Source organism: Chiloscyllium punctatum, chromosome 10 (genome assembly GCF_047496795.1).
Source record: "Chiloscyllium punctatum isolate Juve2018m chromosome 10, sChiPun1.3, whole genome shotgun sequence".
In the NCBI taxonomy this organism is placed as follows: domain Eukaryota; kingdom Metazoa; phylum Chordata; class Chondrichthyes; order Orectolobiformes; family Hemiscylliidae; genus Chiloscyllium; species Chiloscyllium punctatum.
This window is the reverse complement of record NC_092748.1, coordinates 51992196-52015282: the sequence shown is the minus strand read 5'-3', so window position 1 is coordinate 52015282 and position 23087 is coordinate 51992196. Positions and strand designations below refer to the sequence as shown.

Genomic DNA, 23087 nt, shown 5'->3' with positions numbered 1-23087 from the left:
GTTCTGCGGCTGCGCATTTTCCGATTGGTGCGATTTCCGAGGACCGACACGCCCGCCCCACTTTCCCGTGTTGCTGGGGCGGACGCTTTCGATGCGGAGGTGGGAGGTTGGAGGTTAGAGGTTGGAGGTTAAAGGAGATCTGCTTGCTGGTCGAGATGGTGCCGAGCGAGGGGTTTACGTCTGAAGCCAGGGCTCTGGGCGAATCGAGGCCCGCGCAGTAATGAAAGCGAGAGCGCGGGCCGGGCTGGGCCACTCGGGGTTTTGTGCGGGCGCGGCCTGAATGTGTGGACGTTCCGGGCGACCTGGTGCAGAAGTGACAGCGAATCGGAAGATGTGAAAATGGAAGGGACCCTGTACAAGTGGACCAATTACCTGACGGGTGAGCGGAGCCAGGCCCAGGGGCTTGCCGCTATATCAGCGGAAAGAAGTTAGTTCAGTGGTAACAGGGCCTGGCTGAAAACAGTCGTGATCTTACCAGAGGCAGTCCTGTTGGTGAATCTTGAGAAGGAGTCGGCTCAGTGACGACGGGCCGAACGGTTACCTTCTGCACCGTAACCGTTCGGGAGAAGTAGCTGTTCAGGGTTATCGAGGTCTCCTGCGACAATTCTGCGCGCATCGCCGAGTCTCCCCCGAACCACCGCTGCTGCACGTTTCTTCTGGGATCGTTCGGATTCCGGTTGTCAGAGAAATGTGGAGTTCAGAGTTCCATTGGGAACTGCGTGGGCGCCTAGTAGAATCACAGTCGTGGCATAGAGTATAGGAGCAAGGAGGCAATGGTGGAGTTGTACGGAGTGTTGGTTAGGTCACAGATGGAGTACGGTGTACCGTTGTGGTCACCTCACTGCGGGAAGGATGTGATCGCAGTGAAGTGGGTACAAAGGAGGCTCACAAAGATGGAGCCTGGGATGGAAAAATTGGGCTATAAGGAGAGACTTGAATTTAATTCTTTAGAGCAGAGAAGGCTGAGGGGGTTAATGATTAAGTGCATTTGGTTGAATAATATGGATAAGGTGAGTAAGGAGCAGCTGTTACCCTTGGTTTGAGGGATCAGCCATGAAGGGCCATACTTATAGGGTAAGGAGAAGAAGGTTCAGACAGAATTTGAGGAAAAAATGAATTTCACTCTGAGGGTGATGGGAATCTCGAATGCACTGTCCGGGATGCCTCCTTTTCAAATATATACAAAATGAAGTGAGGTATACAGATCACACTTCTATTTTAGGGTTCCAGTGCTAGCATCAAATACTCCTAGGTTAGGAGGGTAACACATCTTGTTCTGAAGTAATTTTGTTCTTATTTTGCAAAGCAGTATTTACCCTGATTTAAATGTGTGAGAGTAGTATTTCCATTTTAGAGTTTAATTGTGGAGAAACTATGTTTGGTCAACCCAAATAGTTTGCATAGGTGTTTACATCTGGTAGAAAAATAGATATAATTAATCTTTCTCTAGATTTGAGCCTGGTCCCAGAGCAGCACCTAGTCCTTTATTAATATATGCTCCACTACTCTGGGATATACACCACATATGCATCAGTGATATTTAATGTTTAAAATGTTCTTTTATTTGTGTTATACAGAATTGCGATCAAAGTCTCAACTATTGCATAGCAGCTAAAAATATTTGAATAGGGTTAGTTCTAAAAGCATTAAAAGTTAATTAATTCTTGTCTTGTGAACTTTGGTGCTTCAAAAAATTTGCCCTAATCAAGATTTTAAACACTCTCCTAGGTTGGCAACCTCGTTGGTTTGTCCTGGATAATGGCATACTTTCCTACTATGATTCTCAGGATGATGTTAACAAAGGAAGCAAAGGAAGTATCAAAATGGCTGTATGTGAAATTAAAGGTAGAGGAAAATGCTATTTCCAAGTCAAAACATCATAAATGAAAGATTTTTTATGTTTTTCATAAATTACTGACTCAGTTCTGCTTTTGAAAATTAAGAGTGCGATATTCTAAACATTGGTTTCAAATATACTTGCTGAAGATTGGCTCTTGGAAACAGATCAGTCATCAGATACTTTGCATGGAGTTTGCTTTGTTATTGATATTACATTACTAGCATTTTTGATTTAGATATTTATAGAAAATGTGTACGTATTTTGTTCTTGATACATCACTGGAGGATTTCACATGTTTCTTTTTAAATCAGTACATTCAACAGATAGCACACGAATGGAATTAATTATTCCTGGAGAGCAGCATTTTTATGTGAAATCAGTCAATGCTGCTGAAAGGCAGAGATGGTTGGTGGCATTAGGAAGTTCAAAAGCATGTCTCACAGATACCAGGACTAAAAAGGAAAAAGGTAATATTAACTGTAGACAGGATTTGTAAATGACACAAAGCTTTCTGTTGTTCATGATTTGCATAACATTTTATCATGAAATCAGTTTAGTTTTTCTGTTTCATTTGCATTATTTCTTGTGTCCATTGTACTGTGGTTTTTTTTCAAAAGAAAAGCATAGCTAGATCTTAAAACCATTTGGAAATGTTTATGTAAAATTGTTTCTTTAAGTCAAAATGTTGTTGAGTGAAACTGTGTTAGTAAAATGGTATGAACATAATGACTATAACCTTGTAAATACGTGTTGAATAATTAATTGCCCTCCAAGTTGAACAAATGTAACTTTTTGCAAATTATGTTACTGGGTTGAAAAAAACTAAATGGAGCTATTGACCTTGGCAGTGCACTAATATTGCTTGTCAATCTATTCTATTTGCTCTTGCTGAACAAATTGACAACTTAATCTTTTGGCTTATCTGTAAATTGTGTACTTCTGAATTATCTAGAAATCAGTGAAACCAATGAGTCTCTCAAAACGAAGATGTCAGAACTTCGGTTGTACTGTGACTTGTTGATGCAGCAAGTTCATACAATACAAGAGTCTGTCAAACAAGACCAGCCAAGTTTGTCTTCTCCTGAGGTATGGTATGCCTGAGGTATACTGATATTAATTTTGCTTGTGTAGGTGTATAATCAGATTTCATGCCAGCCAAAATGTCCATCTATGCTAAACCCATTTCCCTGAAACTTTGATCCATATCCTTCTCAATCTTTCCTATCCATGTATTTGTCCAAATGCCTTTTAAATGTTGTTAACACACCTGCTTCTAAAAACGTCTGCTGACAGCTCATTCCATATTCGTACCATCCTATGTTTTAAAAAAAGTTGCCTCTCTGGTTCCCTTTTATTCTGTCCTCTCTAACATTTAAACTAATGCCTCCTCGTCCTTGTTTCCCCAACCCTGAGAAAAAGACTGAATGTATTCACCCTGTCCATGTCTCTCATGATCTATACACTTCGAAAAGATCATCCCTCAGTCTCCTACACTCGAAATAAAAAAGTCCTAGTTTATCCAACCTCTCCCTATAATTCGGACCTTTGAGTCTTGGCAACAGCCTTGTAAATTTCTTCTGCACTGTTTCCAGACATCCTTCCTGTAGTAAGGTGACCTAAATTGAACACAATACTCCAAGTGCAGCCTCAGCAATGTCCTATACAACTGCACAATCACTTCCCAACTTCGATCCTCAATGCCCTAACTGATAAAGGTCAGTGTGCCAAAAGCCTTCACCGCCCCATCTACCTGTGACTCCACTTTCAGAGAACCATGTACCTGAACTCCAAGATCCCTCTGTTCCACTACACTCCTTAAGGCCCTACTATTCACCATGAAACTCCTACCTTGATTTGACTTTCCTAAATGCAAGACCTTGCACATCAATATTAAACTCCATTTGCCATTTCTCGACCCACCTCCGCAGCTGATCAAGGTCCTCCTGCAATTTTTGATAACCTCACTCACTGTCCACGATACCGCCTATTTTACCGTCTGCAAAATTACCAATTCCTGATGAATGGCTTATGTCTGAAACGTCAGTTCTGCTCCTCAGATGTTGCCTGACCTGCTGTGCTTTTCCAGCACCACACTCTTTGAACTCACGAATCATGCCTTGTACATTCTCATCCAAATCATTGATATAGGTAACAAACAGTAATAGGCCCAGCACTGACCCTTGAGGCACACCACTAGCCACAGGCCTTCAGTCCTCATCTTTTATCCAAAAACTTGTGTTTTTTTAAATATATATGTGTTCGTTGTAGGCATTGCTGGCTGGCCAGCATTTCTTGCCTGTCCCTAGTTGTCCTTGAAAAGGTGGTGGTGAGTTGCCTTCTTGACCACTGCAGTCCACCTACTGTGGGTTGCCCCACAATGCCATTAGGAAGGGAATTCCAGGATTTTGACCCAGCAACAATAAAGGAACGATGATATATTTCTATCAGAATGGTGAGTGGCTTGAAGGGAAGCTTAAAGGTGGTGGTGTTCCCATATATCGATTACCCTTCTCCTACTAGATGGAACTGGTCATTGGTTTGATAGGTGCTGTTTGAGGATCTTTGGTGAAGTTCTGCAGTGCATTGTGTTGATAGTACACACTGCTGCTACTGAGAGTTGGTAGTAGAGGGAGTGGACATTAATGGATGTCATGCCAATTGTTTGAATGGTGCTAAGCCTCTTGAGTGTTGTTGGAGCTCAACCCATCTAGGCAACTGGGGAATATTCCATCACACTCTTGACTTGTGCTTTGCAGATGGCAAACAGGCTTTGGGGAGTTAAGAGGTGAATCACTCACTGCAGTATTCCTAGCCTCTCTATTAAACCCCAGGATGCTGATATTGGAGGATTCATGTTTATGCATCCTCTACCCATATCCCTACATCCAGCTATCAAATGTGAAGTTGATAGTACGTGCCTTCACTGTTCCCTCTGGAAGTGTACTCTACTGCCACACAACTTCTCTCATCATCATACAAAACAATAAATAGCACTCTTTTCTTTTTATGTTGCTATCAGATAAAAATGTTTGGCTAAATTTCTAATACAGCTTTGGGAAATAATGAGCAATTGCCCAACTTAGACCTCCAGAATGAAGAAAAGCTGTGTTTCTTTAAAGTAGTGTAAAGAGGGTAAAGGGTTACCCTGTATTTTGGAACTTTTTAAAGTTTGTGTGGAGTCTGAATTGTGTAAAACAATGGTGCTTTTAGGTTCTTATGCAGTTTAGGATTGAGATAGCGGATCAGTTAGCTCAGTTGTTTGGATAGCTGATTTGCGGTAATACAATATCAATTCCCACACTGGCTGAGCTTACCATGAAGAACTTTCCTTCTCTATCTTTCCCCCTGTCTTTAGGCACCGCGATCCTCAAGTTAAACCACCAGTCATTCCTTTTTAATGCAAGGGCACCTCTCTCATACAATAGGACTTCTGGTATTTGGATGGCTCTGGATCAACAATCATCATTGATAAAGTGCAGTCTGAATTTAAAGCATGTTGTGAAATATGTATATTTAAGTAACATTTTGTTTTTGTTTCACAGACCATGAACGAAGCTTCATCTTTGCTCAGTGCCACTTGCAATACCTTCATTTCAACTCTTGATGAGTGTATGAAGATAGCTAATGCCAAGTTTAAGCCAGAAATGTTCCAGTTTTCTCTCGCTGATCCACTTGTCTCTCCTGTATCACCATCACTTGTTCAGATGGTTCGGGTATGAGACTATAAAAACTAAAAAGAAAATACATATAGTAATATATTTGCATTTTGTCTACTTTTTTTGGTAAAATGTTATATTTTCGTAACTGGCTCTTAATGTAAATTGAGGTATAATATCAGCTAATTTAGATGATACTCATATTTTAACTTTCTTTTTGATGTTACAGATAAAACGATCCATTAGTCATCCTGGTACTATTCTTTATGATAGGTAAGGGAAAAGAATTTGGTTATTTGGTTGATGCAAATTATATTTGGCCACAGGTAATTGTGATAATTGATAAAAATGAGACCTTTGCAATGATTTTTTTTAGCCCAGTATTCCTACTAGTATTATACTTGTTCAATATGAGCATGTTGTTGTAGAATTTGCTGATAATTGGCATTTGCAGTAATGCTGCTTTCTTAATTCCACTACACTAGGAATGTCCAACCTATGGCTCGTAGGCCACATATGGCCTGTTGGAGATTTCATGTGGCCTCATGTCTGCTTTAATTTACAGGTCATTCATAGTTTTTACAAGTAGTTGCGTCAGCAATTACATACCCTTTCTGTCCCATATAGGTTCACCTGCAGAGCTTCAGCAGCTTATCAGCAGCAAACATGGGAGAGGACAAGTCTGTGATTGGAGTAGCCTCCAGCAACCCGAGTCCTGTAGCCATGGTACTGAGTCTTTGGGCCAGCTCAAAGTAGGAGGCTTTCTACTTTGATTTCAGATCTGCAGAATTTCACATGCAGAAAAGAGTGGCAACTAGCATTAGGGATGGAACCTCTCACCTGGAGCATTCCCATTCCTAGCCACCACCTTGCTCTTGTAGAAGGGGAAGTTCTTGGCAATATGGTAGATTGTGCTGAGAGTCGGTTGCTTGCTGTTTGGATGGCGATGACAATCGGGGCCAAGTAAGAGTGCAGGCACCAGAGCAGCTTTAGCATTCCACTTGGCTGGTCAGGACCGAAAGCCGAAGTGGTGGTGGACAAGGCCTGCTGGCTGCTATAAGAAGGTGGCAGAAAAAGCCTCTGGATGTTCACGTAGAATGTCGTGGAGCTACCGATATAGAGCTACTGGAACGGGTTGGTAGCTCCCCAGTGGATAGCAACTTGGTAGTACCATTTAAAGGTTTTTGCATTAGGTTGCCATCTCAGAGCCTTAAGATAACTGGATGCACTTTCAACAGCTTTCTGAAGCACATTTGCTCTTGCGTTGTTCATTTTCCTGAGGTTCTTTTTGGATAAGTGAATATTTGGAGAGCAAAGTCTCATGGATTATTTTCTGGAAGTAAGAGGGGACAGAATAAAACAGACAGTGAGAGAAAGGGTTTAGCAGTTTAGAAACAGGAGAACAAGAAGGAAAGGGGAAAGGGGTAAGACTGTGGGAGAGAGGAAAAAATAAGTTGTTAAGGAGGAAATGTAGGATAGAAATCTGCTTCCTTCCGATTCTCATTTCATGTGAAATCTGGCAAGCTGACATTTGGACTGTGACCAATGTAATGTCAGTGTAAGTTAAACTTAATTCCTTTTGCTTGCCTCCTTTTTCTAATGATCATGAATTGTCTGATTCCTTTCCTGTGTCTAGTTCTGCTTGTTACCCAAAAAGGCAATATTTGATATTATTAATAAGCTTTTTAATGGTCATTTCTATTAATGATCAATAATTATTTTATTGCTTTAGAATTTTTCTTTCACATTTTTTGTGTTGAAATTCAATTTTGTCTTCAGTAGGAAACTGAACACAATTTACCAAAAAGAAGCAGTTATTGTGACACCACATGAGGAAGTACCCAAGACAATATCGGGATATTCAGGTGTTGAATCATATAGCGATAGCGCTCTGGAATACACACAAAGTAAGCATGTAGTTCTTGCAATAAGCTGTTAATGCTATTCCTGGAATAAAATTTGGAATTTTCACTTGCCAACTTAACTCTGGAAACATTTATATTTCGAATCATTTAAACTGTAAATCTTGAAAAGCATGGTTAATCTGTTCACTGTTTTCAATGTGGAACAGCTCTATGGCAATTATGTGAAGCAGAGCATTATGGAATAAGAGCACTCAGTCACAAATGTCTTTTTTATGTTGGGTATTTTAAACTTTTTTCTTGAAACTAAAGTAGGTTCCACGAAGTGCAATTCATCTGTCAAAATTAGGGATGATTAATTGTTGCCATTTGGTTGATTTCAAACTTTTTCATCTCTGAATTCTGTCCTCTGCTTGACCTAGGGGTAGCAGTCACTCACCTATTCTCTGTAGAATCTGTCGGCAATCTCATTGACTGTCTATCTATGATTAGGAGTGATGAGGGAAAGGACAGTGGGTACTATGGCTTTGGGACAGGGAGACCACCAAATGAATGGGGTAGAGGAGAACCTGAGGATGGTTGCCACTACTTAAGAGTGCCAGAGGAAGACCCTTCTGAAACACCAGAAGAGAGTTGAGGGATTGCGGCTGCATAAAGAACCCATAGGCTTTTTGACCAGTCATTAGTGGTGGAAAGTAATGGAGTTGTTACTAAAGTTTAGAAAAGAATAAACTCCAGAAAAAAAAGTATAATAATGGAATTAATAAGGAAAAAATCTTGTTTGAGTGATTGTATTGATTTTTTTTTGTGTAAGTAATAGAGAGAGTAGACAATGATAAAGGTATAGATGTAATTTATCTGGATTTTCAAAATGTTTTTGATCCAGTGTCTCATAATAAACTAATGAGTAAAGTCTGGAGTTACTGTGGGAAAAATGGATTGCTAGCTGGTATCAAGAGGGAAATCATACAGCGAGAATGGCAGGAGGTGGGAAGTGATCTTCAACAAGAATCCGTTTTTGGGATCGTTGTGAAAAACAATGTATATTAATGATTTGGACTTTGGACTCATGAACACAATATCTAATATTCCATATGCCAAATAAGGAGGTGAGCATAGTCAATACTGAAGAGGAGTGAAGTATATTACAGGCTGGCATGTTTTCAATATGGGCAAATTGGCAAATTATTGAAAATGAAGCTCAACACATAAATATGAGGTAGTACACCTAGAATAGGGTGCAAGTCTAGATAGGGTACAGAGACAAAGGGATCTTGGAATACAACAATCTCTAATAGCTTCCACAAGTTGGCAAAGTGATTAAAAACCTAGCCCATGGTCTCTTTATTTCTAGACAAAGACAGTGAAAGAGACAATTAAAATTATGCAAGTTATGCTAAACATGCAATGAACCATGCTTAGACTACACTTGAAAGTGCTGCATGCAGTTCTGGTCTTTATATAATTGCAAGCAAGTAGAGGTAGCAGAGAGAGTGCTGAGAAGATAACCGTAAATGCACGGGTATATATATCAGAGAAGGATTGACAGGCTGGGTTTTCCTTTTTAGGTCTAAAAAAAACTGAGTGACTATCCAAAATGTTAAAATAGTGAAAGATCTTGATAGGGCAGATACAAAGAGAATGTTTTCATTCAGGCAAAGGAGCATAACTAGAGGCCACACTGCAATCCAATTCAAAAGGAACCAAACAGTGGAGAGAATGTGGAACGCACTACTACACCAGAGTAGTTGAAGTGAATAGTGGTATGTGAAAATGATTAGAATGGCGGTTACAATGCTAGACTTAGATGGAAAGTGGGAGGAGACTCCAATAAAGCATGAATGCTATCATGGACACATTGGGCCAAATTGACCTTTTTCTTTGTGCTGTGTATTCAATGTAATTCTAAATCATCAACAAAATCTCATATGGACAAAACAGATGTCCTTTCACAATTTGAAGATACCATTAAATATAGACTTATTTAAGCATTCGTAACTTTACTCTCAGATGCGAAAGGGAAAAGTAGTCAAAGGGATCAGAACTGCTGTGTTTCTCTGGCAATTTCTGTTTTTGTTTGTTTCCAATCTCCAGTATTTGCTGTAACTTGTTTTCATTTAGTGTTTAATTCACTACCACATCTTCAGGTATGCAGCTATGTAAAAGTCCTGCTCACCTTAGACATGCTTCTTTCTTGGCTTACTATCTAACAATCCCTTTGTCTGCCTACCCTTTTTTCTCACTCTTTCTGTATGTTACTTTTTCTCCACCTACCTGCTCTCTCCACCTACCTGCTCACTCCTCCCACAATCCTCCTCCCCCCACAATCACCACCAGTCAGTATGAATACTGCCTCTTCCTAGCTGCTTCTACTTCTTAAAAAAAAGTCACTAGCCTTGAAACATTAACTGAATTTTTTCTGCATAGATGCTGCAAGACCTGCTGAGTTTCTCCAGCAATTTAAACTCTTATGTACGACCCTTTTAGGCTTCAATTGCAACTTTATGACACTAACTGAATGTAAAATAAAGCAATGAACTAACAGTACAGAAGCCATTAGCCAGATTGTTGTTCAGAGCGTTCTGCTGTGGGTTTAAATTGCACCAGTGATCGAAACTCTGAGTTACCAGTTATAAAGGTTGAACTCTGTTAAAACATTGGGTAAATTGAAACAAAAATGGAGATTAGTGAAGAACCTCAACAGCTCTGACAGCATCTGTGGAGAAAAAGCAGAGTTAATGTTTTGAGTCTAGTGACCCTCTTTCAGAAGAGAGCTTGGAAAAGTTGGTATTTGTGCTGAAGACCTAGAGGAGCTGTGTGTGTGGCATGGGAAAGGAATGAGTGGATAGCTGGAGATGGAGTCCAGAAACAATGGGATAGATGGTCATATGCTCAGGAGTAAAAACCTAATAATTGGGAACATGTAGGTGAAAATGGGTTTATATTGTACTTCCTGATTAAGGCTCCATACACACCTTCCAGGTGAAGCAGCAATTTACCTGCACCTCTCTCAATCTAGTCCACTGTATCTGTTGCTCACAATATGATCACTTCTACACTGGGAAAATGAAACGCAGATTAGGAGACCGCTTTGTGGAACAATTTCATCTTGCTGGCAGAACTACCCCTGAGATTCCAATTGCCTGCCATTTCAACACACCATTAGATTACATTACAGTGTGGAAACAGGCCCTTTGGCCCAACAAGTCCACACCGTTCCGCCGAAGCGCAACCCACCCAAACCCCTACATTTACCCCTTACCTAACACTATGGGCAATTTAGCATGGCCAATTTACCTGACCTGCACATCTTTGGACTGTGGGAGGAAACCAGAGCACCCAGAGGAAACCCACACAGACACGGGGAGAATGTGCAAGCTCCACACAGTCAGTTGCCTGAGGCGGGAATGGAACCTGGGTCTCTGGCGCTGTGAGACAGCAGTGCTAACCACTGTGCCACCGTGCCACACCGTCCCTGACTAACACTTCCGTCTCAGGCCTGCTATAGTGCTCCAATGGGAAGCTGGAAGGATAGCATCTCATTTTGCACTTGTGGACCCTGCAGGATTCAATATAGATTTGAATAATTTTAGATCCTGAACACATTCTTCCATTTCTTTACGCTTATGTCCAGTCTTCAACAAAAAGAGCACCTTTTCCTAGCTATTGACAGTTCTGAAGAAGGTATCCACTCCACCCTCTCCTCCTTGACCTATCACCTTCATCTCCTCCCCCACTCACCCATTGTACTCTATGCTACTCCGTCCCCACCCCCACCCTCCTCATGCTTCAGGCTCACTGCCTTTATTCCTGATGAAGGGCTTTTGCCCGAAACGTCGATTTCGCTGCTCGTTGGATGCTGCCTGAACTGCTGTGCTCTTCCAGCACCACTAATCCAGTTCTGAAGAAGAGTCACCGACTGGATCCATATGCTAACTCTGCTGTATCTTCAAAGATGGTGCCAGATGTGCTGTTTCTCTCCAGCAATCTGTTTTTGTTTCAGATTTCCAACATCCACAGTTCTTTGTTTTATTTTGCTGAGTAAGCATGTCTGTGCTTTTAAAACTGTCTCTTCTCAACTCTGTGAAAGGCAAACTGAGACATTATGGAGATGGAGTGTTTATACTGAACCAAGATTATAAATTTTATTTTTCAACCTTTTTACAGAGACTGCTCAGCTTTCTTGCAATTCCTTACCTACTGCAAATGGTGAATTCCCTCCAGTGGTCACTCCAGAAGAAAATATTGAGAACTCAAGGAATAAATTATCTGAGACAGAGAGTCCTTTTGTTGCACTTTTAAGTTGAAAACATGTGAATTAAAATGGATTGAAAAGATGGTCACTCCGCTAATATTGCTATGCAGTTACTGCTGGCATTTATATATTCCAATAAGGTGAAGTGGTTCTAAAATTTCCCAGACTTTTTTCTGCACTTTATAATGCATAAAATCAGAAGCTTGACAAGCTTACCTAACCTTATTTCTATTATATATTTTCAGCAGATGACAACTTTTTTTTCTACACTATATTGTGTAATCAATTGTTGGTCTGGTCCAGAATGTCTCCATACAGTGCATGGCGTAATTAAAAGTTAGTGTAACTTGGTTGGAAAAATACTTGGTTGGGCTGAACACAGCAGGGTTTTTCTGACTGTTGCCAGGACAGGTTTGATGCCAGGAATTAAATCCTTGGGGCTGTACATGTCCATTCTTTGCACCTGTTTATCCAGAGGGAGTGTGTCTTCTGGAAGAATTGCTATTAAATGTGGATTTTTGTTTTGACCCTTAGTTTAATTTTGTTGTTTGTACATTTTGAATAGAATCTTTGTTACATGCATCAGTGCTGTACACTGTCTTAGGATGAGGTTTGGATTGTGCTTCATCTTTTCTAGTAGCCACCAATTAGTACTGGTTATACCAGAACTTGAATTCTTGTAGAAACAGTTTCTGGAACATAAAGTTATAACTAATGTGTTCTGCACTATTACAAAATCTTTTGTAAAAGATACACAAGTAAATTCTTCCCAATTCAAAGTGTATGCGATTTAGCGGAGTCAATGAACATAGTGTATTTTGTATTCAATAAAAGTAGATAAATGAAAGACAGTGGAGATCCAGAGGCAAAATTTAACTAGCAATAGTGTAGATGTAATCTTTATCTTCAACTGAGGCAAATGGTAGAACTTCTATTTGAAATTGATGTAACTATATAGCTTATTTATGAGATGGCAGGTAAGTGTTACTAATTGCTGGTCAAAAGGAGTTGTCATTCGTAATTACTTTCCTTGTTACTTACCCTCCCTTGACCAGTTATTTCCTGTCTGTTTGCAAAGATTTAACTGGTTGTGCAATTAAAAGCTTTCAAAGTTCTTGTATTTCTGTCTCTGTCAAGTGGGAAGGATTTAGATATTTTTAGAGGTGCAAAATTTAGCTCTTGCCAAGATGCTGTCCAGACTAAGTGTATTTCAATTAGAAGAAAAAATAGCTTGAGGGTGCTTTGACCAAATTTCTCTAAGAATGTTTTTTTTAAATGTTAGGATGCCAATTCATTTACCAACCAATTAGCCAAAAAAAAAGGGGGTTTAAGAAACCTCTTTGTATATTACTTTGCTTTAAATATGCTGATCAGTTTTGTTTAACAGTGTAGTTTAATCTGGACACCAGTTTTTTCTATGACATGGAAACTGGGAGAGAGAAATTGCTTATTTTAGCAAACAAAAGGAAGCAAATAGTGTACATAATCTTTGTTCTGACACATATTAAACAATGATTAAGATTGATAGCACTCCAAGCTTTTTTAAACTAACAGAATCCTCCTTGCTATAGGTTTAAATTATCAAAATATTTCAAACTCTGATTTATCTGTTTTATCTGATGACTGACAACCAATTAGGATAATATAATCGTATGAGCAATATGTAAGAGAATTCAACTTCAAGCATGTTAGCACTATTTGAAAGTAATACGTGTATATCTTTGACTTGTAACTCATTGTGCAAAGTAAAGCACTTTAATCTTCCAAACCCTATTACAAAGTCCAAAAATTACCTAATTTTGGTTTATTAAGCAACTCCAGCTTTTAAAGGTTCAGAAAGTATTAAGTAAGTAAAAATGTTAGCATTTATAAGTACCCATAAATGATGGAGTTACTAGGACCAATTTGTCAGGTATGAATGTAAACTGTAAACCATACCATTTTATTCTATGTATGTTTTACATGAATATTAAATACTGTGAATATGAATTTGTATGGAAAATTCTATTGTTAAATGAACACAATTTTATATCAGTACTACCTTTGCAAAGGCATCAATTTGGGTATTTATGCCTAAATAAATGATTTTGCAGCTTCACCAATAATTAAGTGACTATATCCAATGAAAATAATTTTGTCTAAGATTAAGATACCTGGTTTTTTTTAACTGGTCTGCAGGAGCAATAGGAGGATAGTACGATTGAGCTTGATATCCTGGGGAAAAATTAATCAGTATTTCAACTATTAATTGCTATTGACCTTGCCCCTCTCTACATGTATATGTAGATGTGGATGAAGATGTAATTAAATTCATTCCTGATTTCTCTCTGCCATTTCCCAACCATGATTTTTAACCCATACTTTACTTTATGGTCCAATGGTCTGTTGGCATAGGCTGTTTCAGCTCACATGTAAATATCGCCACTTGGATTTGATTGGACCCAAAACATGTCTGTAAAAATATTTAACTTTCAAGAAAGAAGGGAAGGGAGTGGATGAGGAAAGATCTAACACTAAGTTTTATTAGTGAGATTTTTGAGAAAGGAATATTACCACATTTTTTTGAATCTTTATACTTCATTGTAAAATAGTTACTTTAGAATTTTAAAGTTCAGTACATTTGATTTGGCGAATTAAAGATGAAGCAAACTCAAGAGGAAAGATGTGCATAATGCACTGTAGGGTGGGCATTTTGAAGTATTTTAATCCTAATAACTAGGTAATGCTGAGCCATTAAGATCGCAACACGATTGATTAGAAATGTTAATGTGTAGAATGTTAATTTTGCTTTCTATGAATGTAAAATAGCTTTTAGGAGGTGGAGAATAAGTTTGCCATGTCAGTGTACCCATTTAGGATGTGCTAGTTCAGCATGGGACATAGATTTTGTTGCAGACTACTATCTGTTATTTTATAATGACACTTCATATAAAGAAATTAAACTTTTCTGAAAATACTTTCAATCAAGCTTGAAATTTCATTTGCATTGAGAAAATAAGGAGGGAAAACACATTCCCTTCCGACAGGAGAACACAGTCAAAATTGTTCTGCTTTTCATTGCTAAGTAGAGGTGACTGAATATTATGGAATTCTGATGAACTGTTGTATGTACCTGCTGTTGTGACAATCAACTATTCTAATTATGATCAACCAATAAATTAGGCCTTTACACTTTAATAGAACTTGAAGAGAGTTTATAGGAAGTATAGTGATATTATCTGCTATTCTAATAGTTTGAATAATATTTGAACTCTGAATGCTTATTTCAAACTGGGTGATGTAGGGGAGTGAAATGTTGGCATACTGATTTGCTAATCATTCGTTCCTATTGATAAGATTAGTTTTCAGGTTTATGTAATCTGAATAAATGCAATTCTCATTAACAATTGTGAGCTAATTTGTGTAACCGTATGAAATATTTTGTGAGCTTTGATAGTAACTTTTTAAAAAAAACATTGTTGGGTAATACAGAGATTAGCTATTGCAGGAAAGAAATGACCATTTTTGTCATAGTTTTCATCTTGTACTCATCAGGACAATTTGCCAGTACACCAATGTAAAGGGGAATGACATTTATATACTTTGTGAAAAGAACCTGCTGATTGGTTGGCAAGTGAGCTCTTGTAGAGGCATTGCCATGGAGAATGTACCAATTAAATGGATATTGACTGTCATGCGTCAATCTTTGTTTAAATTTAACTGATCAAGGCATTGTACAGACGAATGAACCAAAGAATGGCTGTCACCCACTCTGTTTAGCTGAAGCAGGCATATTTTGTGTAAATATTCTTTCTATTTGCAAGTAACTGGACCATATATATTAATACAAGTAACTTTCAGTACAGTAAAATATACTACACTATGAGCCTGACTGACCATCTTAACTTGCTTGTCAGTATAATGTTTAGCATAATCTAGATTAGATTATTTAGCAATTGTTATTTGCAGAATCTCATCTAATTTTGGGCAGTGTGATTAAGAGTTTTACATGCATGGGCTTGTTGGATGCATTTAGTAATGTTAGTCATCATCTAACTAGTGCATTTTCTATAAGTGACGTCTGTTCCATTCAGTCTATCTGCCAACTAATCAGCATGTTAGCACATAGTTTAAAAAGAATGTTGTTCCTCTTTACATTGATATTACTATGAATTGTCTTGAGTGCAAAATGAAAATCTTCAAAACATCTTTTTGTCAGTGGCACTTTTTTAAAAACTAAATATAAATAGTCAGTTTTTCTTAAAGTAGTTCTCCAGTATAGTCAAGAGCATCTAAAAATGAGAATACTTATGTTGATATATTTTCTGCCTAAGCCATCAAAAGACAACTTTTCAAAACAAGTCAACACACATTGGTTATACATGGAATAAATTCCATTCACGACATATATTTTATCTGCAATCTTTTGCATCTACATGTGACTTATAATTACTTTTGAGCAGTTTTCACAATTTTCCATTAATTCCTGAGCAAATTCTCACCAGTGCCATATCCCACTCTGCAAAGCCAGATTTGATTTTACGTATTTTGCAGCATATGATTCCAGCCTGTTTGTACTCAAGTTTTACATGAAATTATGAAACCTTGGATTTTATTTAACTACTTTGGAAAACCCATCTCGTGCATTTAAATTCCTTTAATTTCCATGCTGACATAAAAGTTGGAATATTGGGAACATAACGCGCGAGATAAGATGGTCCTGAAAGTTTGTGATTTAGGAAATCAGTATTTTCAATTATACCAATAATATTTAGAAAATAAAAGCTTAAAATGCAGAAGCTTTTTGATTTCTTTAAAATGAATTCTAAATTCGGAGAAAACAATGCCACAAAATTTAAGTATTACTCTTTAATACATTCCTGTTTTGACACAAGGGCATTGATCAATGTTACAACATAATAAACCATTCACTCTTTGTTATAAGATATCAAAATATCCTACAACAGATTGCAAAATGGCTTAAAATTGCCTTTCAAATTGAAAAATTATCATATTGGATGGATATCTTTCAATGCTGCAACTCAATTCAATGACCATCGCATATCTGTGCCAACTAGCTAATGATTTTAACTTTACACTTGGGAGCATTCTAGCACTTGTAGTTGTTAAAGATAAAGCATCTACTGTACAATTGTAGATTTTTTAAAAAAAAGTCTGGATGTATGTTGTATTGTTAAATTGTCATTTAGAATTTTTTTTTGTAGCTCCAGTTTCTTTCTAAACAAAATCCCACAAGTTCTGTTTGTTCAACCAAGTGGACCAAAATCTACATTAAAGTGTATTTACTTTTTAACCAATTATATTTTCATTAGTTATTTATGTGTATAGACACTGAGGAAATACTTTAACTGAAGTATCTTTGTATACTTTTAATGAAATTTTAAATATCCACAAAACTGAAAACACGATCTGTATTGTAAGAATAAAAGCTTTCTCTTGCCATTTGTTTATGGTTTCTTACCTTCTTCCCTGCCTGAATACTCATTTATCAAATAAAAGGGCAGCATTCCTTCAATTCCAGATCTTACATTCTTGTGTGTATTGGGAACAAAGTTTAAAAATCCCACAACACCGGGTTATAATCCATCTGGTTTATTTGAAAGTACAAACTTTTGGAGTGCTACTCCTTCGTCAGGTAGCTAGTGGGGCAGGTACAAAAGACAATTTATAAGTAAAAGATCAAAGTGCCATACAAGTGATGTGATGTACTAGACAAACCTAGATGGCTGTGAAGTCTGTAATCACTTAGAATGGGGATGTAGGTTTTGATTGATTTAATATGTAATTCCCAGAATTTCACAACTCCAAGATGACAAGGTTTTATCAGTGGTAAAGAAAGATGACATCTCCGCTCAGAGAATACATTAAACATGTGAGGTTAGTGACTCCAACCCAGAGTCAGACCTTTTCTTTCCAAAGTAGAAATTTATAAAAAGTCACATGGACTGACTGCTTACAGATTGTGTGCTTTTTGAACAAAATACAATACATTTGCAGATACAAATTCACCCTACAGAGGTGGGTGCGTGGGAGAGGGGAAATTACTTGTTTTACGAGACAAGGCCAAGCAGATGATGCAATGGAACTACACCACCTACATACACACCAAGAACAAGAAACTGGAGAAACCTGGCATCACTGCCAGCAGTAGACAAGCCTCCCCTGGCATAGCTACAGGGAAATCCATTGTCAATTTAGCAAACCACACCATTCAAGGGCATCTTGAAACCCATTGTACAGGGGCTCCCTAGCTTCTGTTGTGACACTACAAATTGCTCAGAAAACAGAAACTCAGTACTCACAGACCAGTTGAACCAGGAACATTATTCGTCATAATGGATGTTTTGGCACTCTACACCAGCATCCACCACAACGATGGCATTGCTGCAACAGCCTCCGTATACAATATCAAATCAATATCAACAATGCCAATCTCCACGCACCATCCTGCAACTCATCTGCTTCATTCTCGACCACAATGTCTTCACCTTTGACAACAAATTCTCTATTGAGACACACGCAACAGCCATGGGGACCATATTTGCAACCCAATGTGCGAATGTTTTCATGCACAGGTTCGAGCAAGACTTTGCTACACAGGATGTCCGACCAACACTGTAAACCAGACATACATGTTAACAACATTTTCTTCCTCTGGACCCATGCTGCAGAGCCACTGAAAAAAATTATAGTGATATTAACAAGTTTCATCCCACCATCAGACATACCATGGATAACTCTTCAGAATTAGTCTCAGTCTTGGACACACACCTCCATCAAGGACAGGCACCTCAGTACCTCACTCTGCCTCAAGGCTACGGATAACCTCACGATGCTGCAACCCTAAATATTTTAAAACGGCCAATCCCTACAGACAAGCCCTGTGCATACACATGCAAAGCATGGTGTATTGGTGAGAACATGCAGACACCATGACAACGGATGATTGGAACAATTGCCAGTTTCCTCCCAGTCAGGAACACTTCAGCGGTCAAGGACATTCGGCCTCGGATCTTTGGGTGAATGTCCTCCAAGGCGGACTTCGGGTTACGCAACAAAGTAGAGAGGCTGAGCAGAGGCTGATAGCCAATTTCAGTACCCGTGAGGATGGCCTCATCTGGGGATCTTGGGTTCATGTCACACTACAGGTTACTGCACTACACTACACTCTCACACATAAGCACTCACGCAGTCACACAAACCCTCTCTCACACATGCACTCTGTCTCTGTTTCTCTCTCACACACATACACTCACGCACATACCCTCTCACAGGCATTTACTCTGTCACAGTCGCGCGTGTGCACACACACACACCCCTTCATTCCTTCTCCTTCACAGTCTCTCATAGGTACACACACGCGCACTTTCTCCCTCACTGTCTCGCACCCACCAGCATGCTTATATACATATACGTCTATGTGGTGAATATGCATTTGCAGATACATTCTGTTTTGTTCAAAAAGCACACAATCTGTAGGCAGTTAGTCACTGCTACTTGACGAAGGAGCAGTGCTGTAAAAGCTTGTACTTTCAAATAAACCTGTTAGTCTATAACTGAGTGTTGTATGATTTTTAATTTTGTTCACCCCAATCCATCACCGACACCACCATGTAATGGAAACAAAGTACTGATATGCCTAATTTTCTGAGTTAGGAAGTGTCAGTACATGAATTTCAAACATAAGCTTCAACTTTGAGAATACCAGTATGAATTTAATAACAAGGGATGTGATAATTTGTTAGCTGTGTAGGTTGAACAGTATAGCGAAGACAGTTGTCAGAATCTATGTACACGTCCTTTTTACTGCCTTGATATTGTGAACAAAAGAAAGAAGTTGGTGATAACTTCATCTCGAAGCTTTTTTTGTTCTAGATACCTGTTTGTGATTCTTGAATCAAGAAAATACTGGCTAATTCAGGATTAATTTAAAATAATAATTTCATGCTGTTCTCTAATTGAAGGCAATCACTCAGGTATGTCCAGAATATTCTAAAACAAACATATAATGAAGAAATGAGTAAAATCCAAATACATTCTGATGCTATGATCCGGTGCTTGTCAATTTAACAAATGCTTGTGAAAACATATCCATTGGAAAGGAAAATATTTAAATAGAAGAACTGTGCTACAAATATAATTATGATAGTGAAGGGAGAGGAAATAAGCAGGGCAATAAAATTGAAATTTATTTGTGTGCTGAATTTCTTTCTCTTTTTAGTAGATAAATCTCATCTGGCTGGCTGGGACTACTCTGCTGCCTCAATTCTTATCCCATATGTTTGTGTCACTTGTTACCCTTCTCAGTTTCTGCATCATTACCTATGGTGCATTTCCAAGGATCCATCCTTTGCCCTTCTACTTCATCAACATGCTGCCTAATGGTGATACTGTCTGAAAACACAGAATCAGTTTTCACATCAATTCTAAAGACTTTCAGCTCCACTTCACCAACACTCTCAGCAACTGCACTGTCTCTAATTCATGAGACTGCTTATTGGATCTAAGTTTTCATTACAAACTCTGTTCTGTTGCTATTAATTCAGCGGTTCTCCTTGGTAATTGTTTGAGTCTAAACCAGATTTTCAAAACTTTGGTACCACATTTGACAATAAATGAGTATCTGCACAACCAAAATGATCGTCTCTTTGTATTTCATTAATAGTTTCTGATTTCAACTCTGCCTGAGCTCATCTGCTATTCAACCTGTTATCCAGGCCTTTGTTGCCACTACACGATAATAAAGTGTAGTGCTGGACAACTGCCTGTTGGTTCTCTAAACTGGCTCGACTGTCCATGTCCTGATTCATAATAAGGCCTGATCACATATCAGCTCTGCTGTCTGACCCACTCCTAGGTTCAGCAATGATTTGATTGTAATATGTTTATCCTTGATCTTTAGTTCCTCCATGCATGTGCTATTCTCTATTGCTTTAAACTCCTCCACCTTCACAGGCCTTAATTCTGGTATTATTAGTTCCATGATTTTAATTACCCTACTAGTGGTGGTCATACTTGCAACTGCTTAAACACTTGGTTCAAGAATTCTTCCCTTAAATCTTGCTGACGAACAATTTTCCTGATTCAACTGGTTAAATGTGGTCTTTAACAAATGTCTTAAAGGTGCAACCTCTTTGACCAAGCTTTTGACCATCTGCTCTGAAACTATGTGACAGTATTTGACATCAAGCTAAATAACTCCACTTGGGTCATTTCAGAATGCTGAAAGTGCAAATACATCCAAATTGTTGATTTAAAATCACTGAACTATCAGCGATGCTGTCCTTTTGTTGGCAGCTGCCTGTTGTTCCACTTTGTGCAGTCTGTAGCTTTTTTCCAACCACTTTCAGGTTGATGAAGGAGCAAGCTTTTCATCAAGATATATTTCATGAATTAGTCATAATAATATTGGTGACCCTGGCTGAATCTTAATGCATATCAATGTCCATAAGATGCAGAGTAATATTGATATGTTAAATGAGAGGACAAACATCTGACAGATAACATACAAAGTGGGAAAGTATGAAGTTCTTTACTTTGGCAGAGTATTGCTTAAAAGAAGAATGACTGTGAAATTCTGAGCTACAGAGGTGGTCTCTTGCAAAAGTCACTGCAGGTAGTTTGTAGATTGAATTGAATTGAATTGAATTGACCAGTTTTCTTTCGTGTGAATCCAAGGAAAGTGATGGGACCAGACGGAGTACCAAGCCGTGCACTCAGAGCATGCGCAGATCAACTGGCAGAGGTCTTCTCGGATACCTTCAACCTCTCCCCGCAGCAGGCCACTGTCCCTGCCTGTTTCAAGAGGGCCAACATCATGCCTGTACCTAAGAAGGCTCATGCAGCATTCTCAATGACTACCGCCCAGTGGCCCTAACCTCGGTGGTCATGAAGTGCTTTGAAAGGCTGGTCATGGCATTAATCAACTCCAGCCTCCCCATTACTCTTGGCCTACTCCAGTTTGCCTAACGGACCAACAGATCCATGTCAGATGCCATACCACCTGCCCTTCACTCTTCCCTAGAACATCTTGATACCAAGAACAGCTACGTAAGAATCTTAATCATTGACTACAGTTCAGCCTTCAACAATATTATCCCCTCGAGACTGATCACTAAACTTGGTGAACTCGGACTAAGCCACACTCACTGCAACTGGATCTTCAGTTTCCTAACCAAAAGATCACAGTCAGTGAAGACTGGGGATACTCTTTCATTGTCACTAACACTCAACCCTGGAGCCCCCGGGGTCTGTACTCAGCCCCCTACTGTACTCACTGTATACTGATGACTGCATCGCCAAATACCAGACTAATGCCATTTTCAAGGTTGCTGATAACACCACCATGTTGGTTGTGTCTCAGATGGCGACGAAACAGACTACAGAAGGGAGGTGGAAGACCTGCAAAAATGATGCACTGAGAACAACCTAGCTCTCAATGTTGGCAAAACCAAGGAACTCATTATTGACTTTCGACGGGAAGTTATTCATGCCCCCCTACACATTAACAGTACAGAGGTGGAACGAGTGGAGAGTGTCAAGCTCCTAGGAATGATCATCCACAACAAGTTTTCTTGGACTCTTCATGTGAATGCCCTGGTTACAAAGGCCCAACAATGTTTCTTCTTTCTCAGGCAGCTGAGGAAATTTGGCATGACAATGAATACCCTTGCTAACTTTTATAGGTGCACCATTGAGAGCATTCTGTCTGAATGTATCACTACCTGGTAAGGCAACTGTGCCATTGAAGATCGGAGACGATTACAGAGAGTGGTGAACTCGGTCCAAACAATCACAAAGGCCAACCTCCCATCTATAGAATCCCATCTACGAGGCCCCCTGTCAAGGAAAGGCACCAGCATTCTCAAAGATCCATCCCATCCTGGCAATGCTTTTCTACAACATCTACCATCTGGGAAAAGGTATGGAAGCCTGAAAACACACACCAGCTGGTTTCAAAACAGTTTCTACCCTGTTGTTATTAGAATGGACTCACAAACTCTTAACATTCGCCTGTACCTGTGTTTTAGTTCTTGATGCTGTTTATCTATTATTTACTTATCTATGTTATTTAACTCTGTGATCTGCCTGTATTGCTCGCAAGACAAAGCTTTTCACTGTGCCTCGGAACACATGACAATAAATCCAATTTAATTCAATAAACAAAGCATCAGGATGCCGAAAATATGCTAGCTCTATGACTGATCTTGTGGTTGCATAGGTCTGAATTATATCTGTTCCACTTCTTATTTTGTGTAATACATGAACAAAGGAGACAACCCTCGTAAGCACTTCACTAGTCTGATACAAAGAATCATGTGGGCTATAATAGTTGATAATCACATTGAATAGAGTCACTCTTTTTAGTAAGGTGCTGTGGATATGTTCTCAGCATTCTAGAGTCATCCTCTACTGGAATAGAAGTTATTTCTGTATGTTGAAGCTGAAGTGACTAAACTATTTTGAAGAGCAAG

At 38.9% G+C, this 23087-nt stretch overlaps 1 protein-coding gene across 3 annotated transcripts; it reads left to right on the top strand.

Annotated features, from left to right (window-relative positions):
• Positions 1-28: 28 nt before the first annotated feature.
• LOC140482122 (pleckstrin homology domain-containing family A member 3-like) lies at positions 29-22712 on the top strand. 3 transcript variants are annotated; one of them, XM_072579122.1, is made up of 8 exons: positions 29-379; positions 1729-1845; positions 2152-2307; positions 2793-2926; positions 5383-5553; positions 5726-5769; positions 7276-7403; positions 21292-22712. In XM_072579122.1, the coding sequence occupies exons 1-8, from the start codon at positions 340-342 to the stop codon at positions 21297-21299; spliced, it is 798 nt and encodes a 265-aa protein (XP_072435223.1). In that variant the 5' UTR covers positions 29-339; the 3' UTR covers positions 21300-22712. The 3 variants fall into 3 exon arrangements, with proteins under 3 accessions (XP_072435223.1, XP_072435221.1, XP_072435220.1); XM_072579120.1 differs by lacking the exon at positions 21292-22712 and adding an exon at positions 11526-17059 and having other exon boundaries at positions 30-379; positions 7279-7403; XM_072579119.1 differs by lacking the exon at positions 21292-22712 and adding an exon at positions 11526-17059 and having other exon boundaries at positions 31-379.
• Positions 22713-23087: the final 375 nt, after the last annotated feature.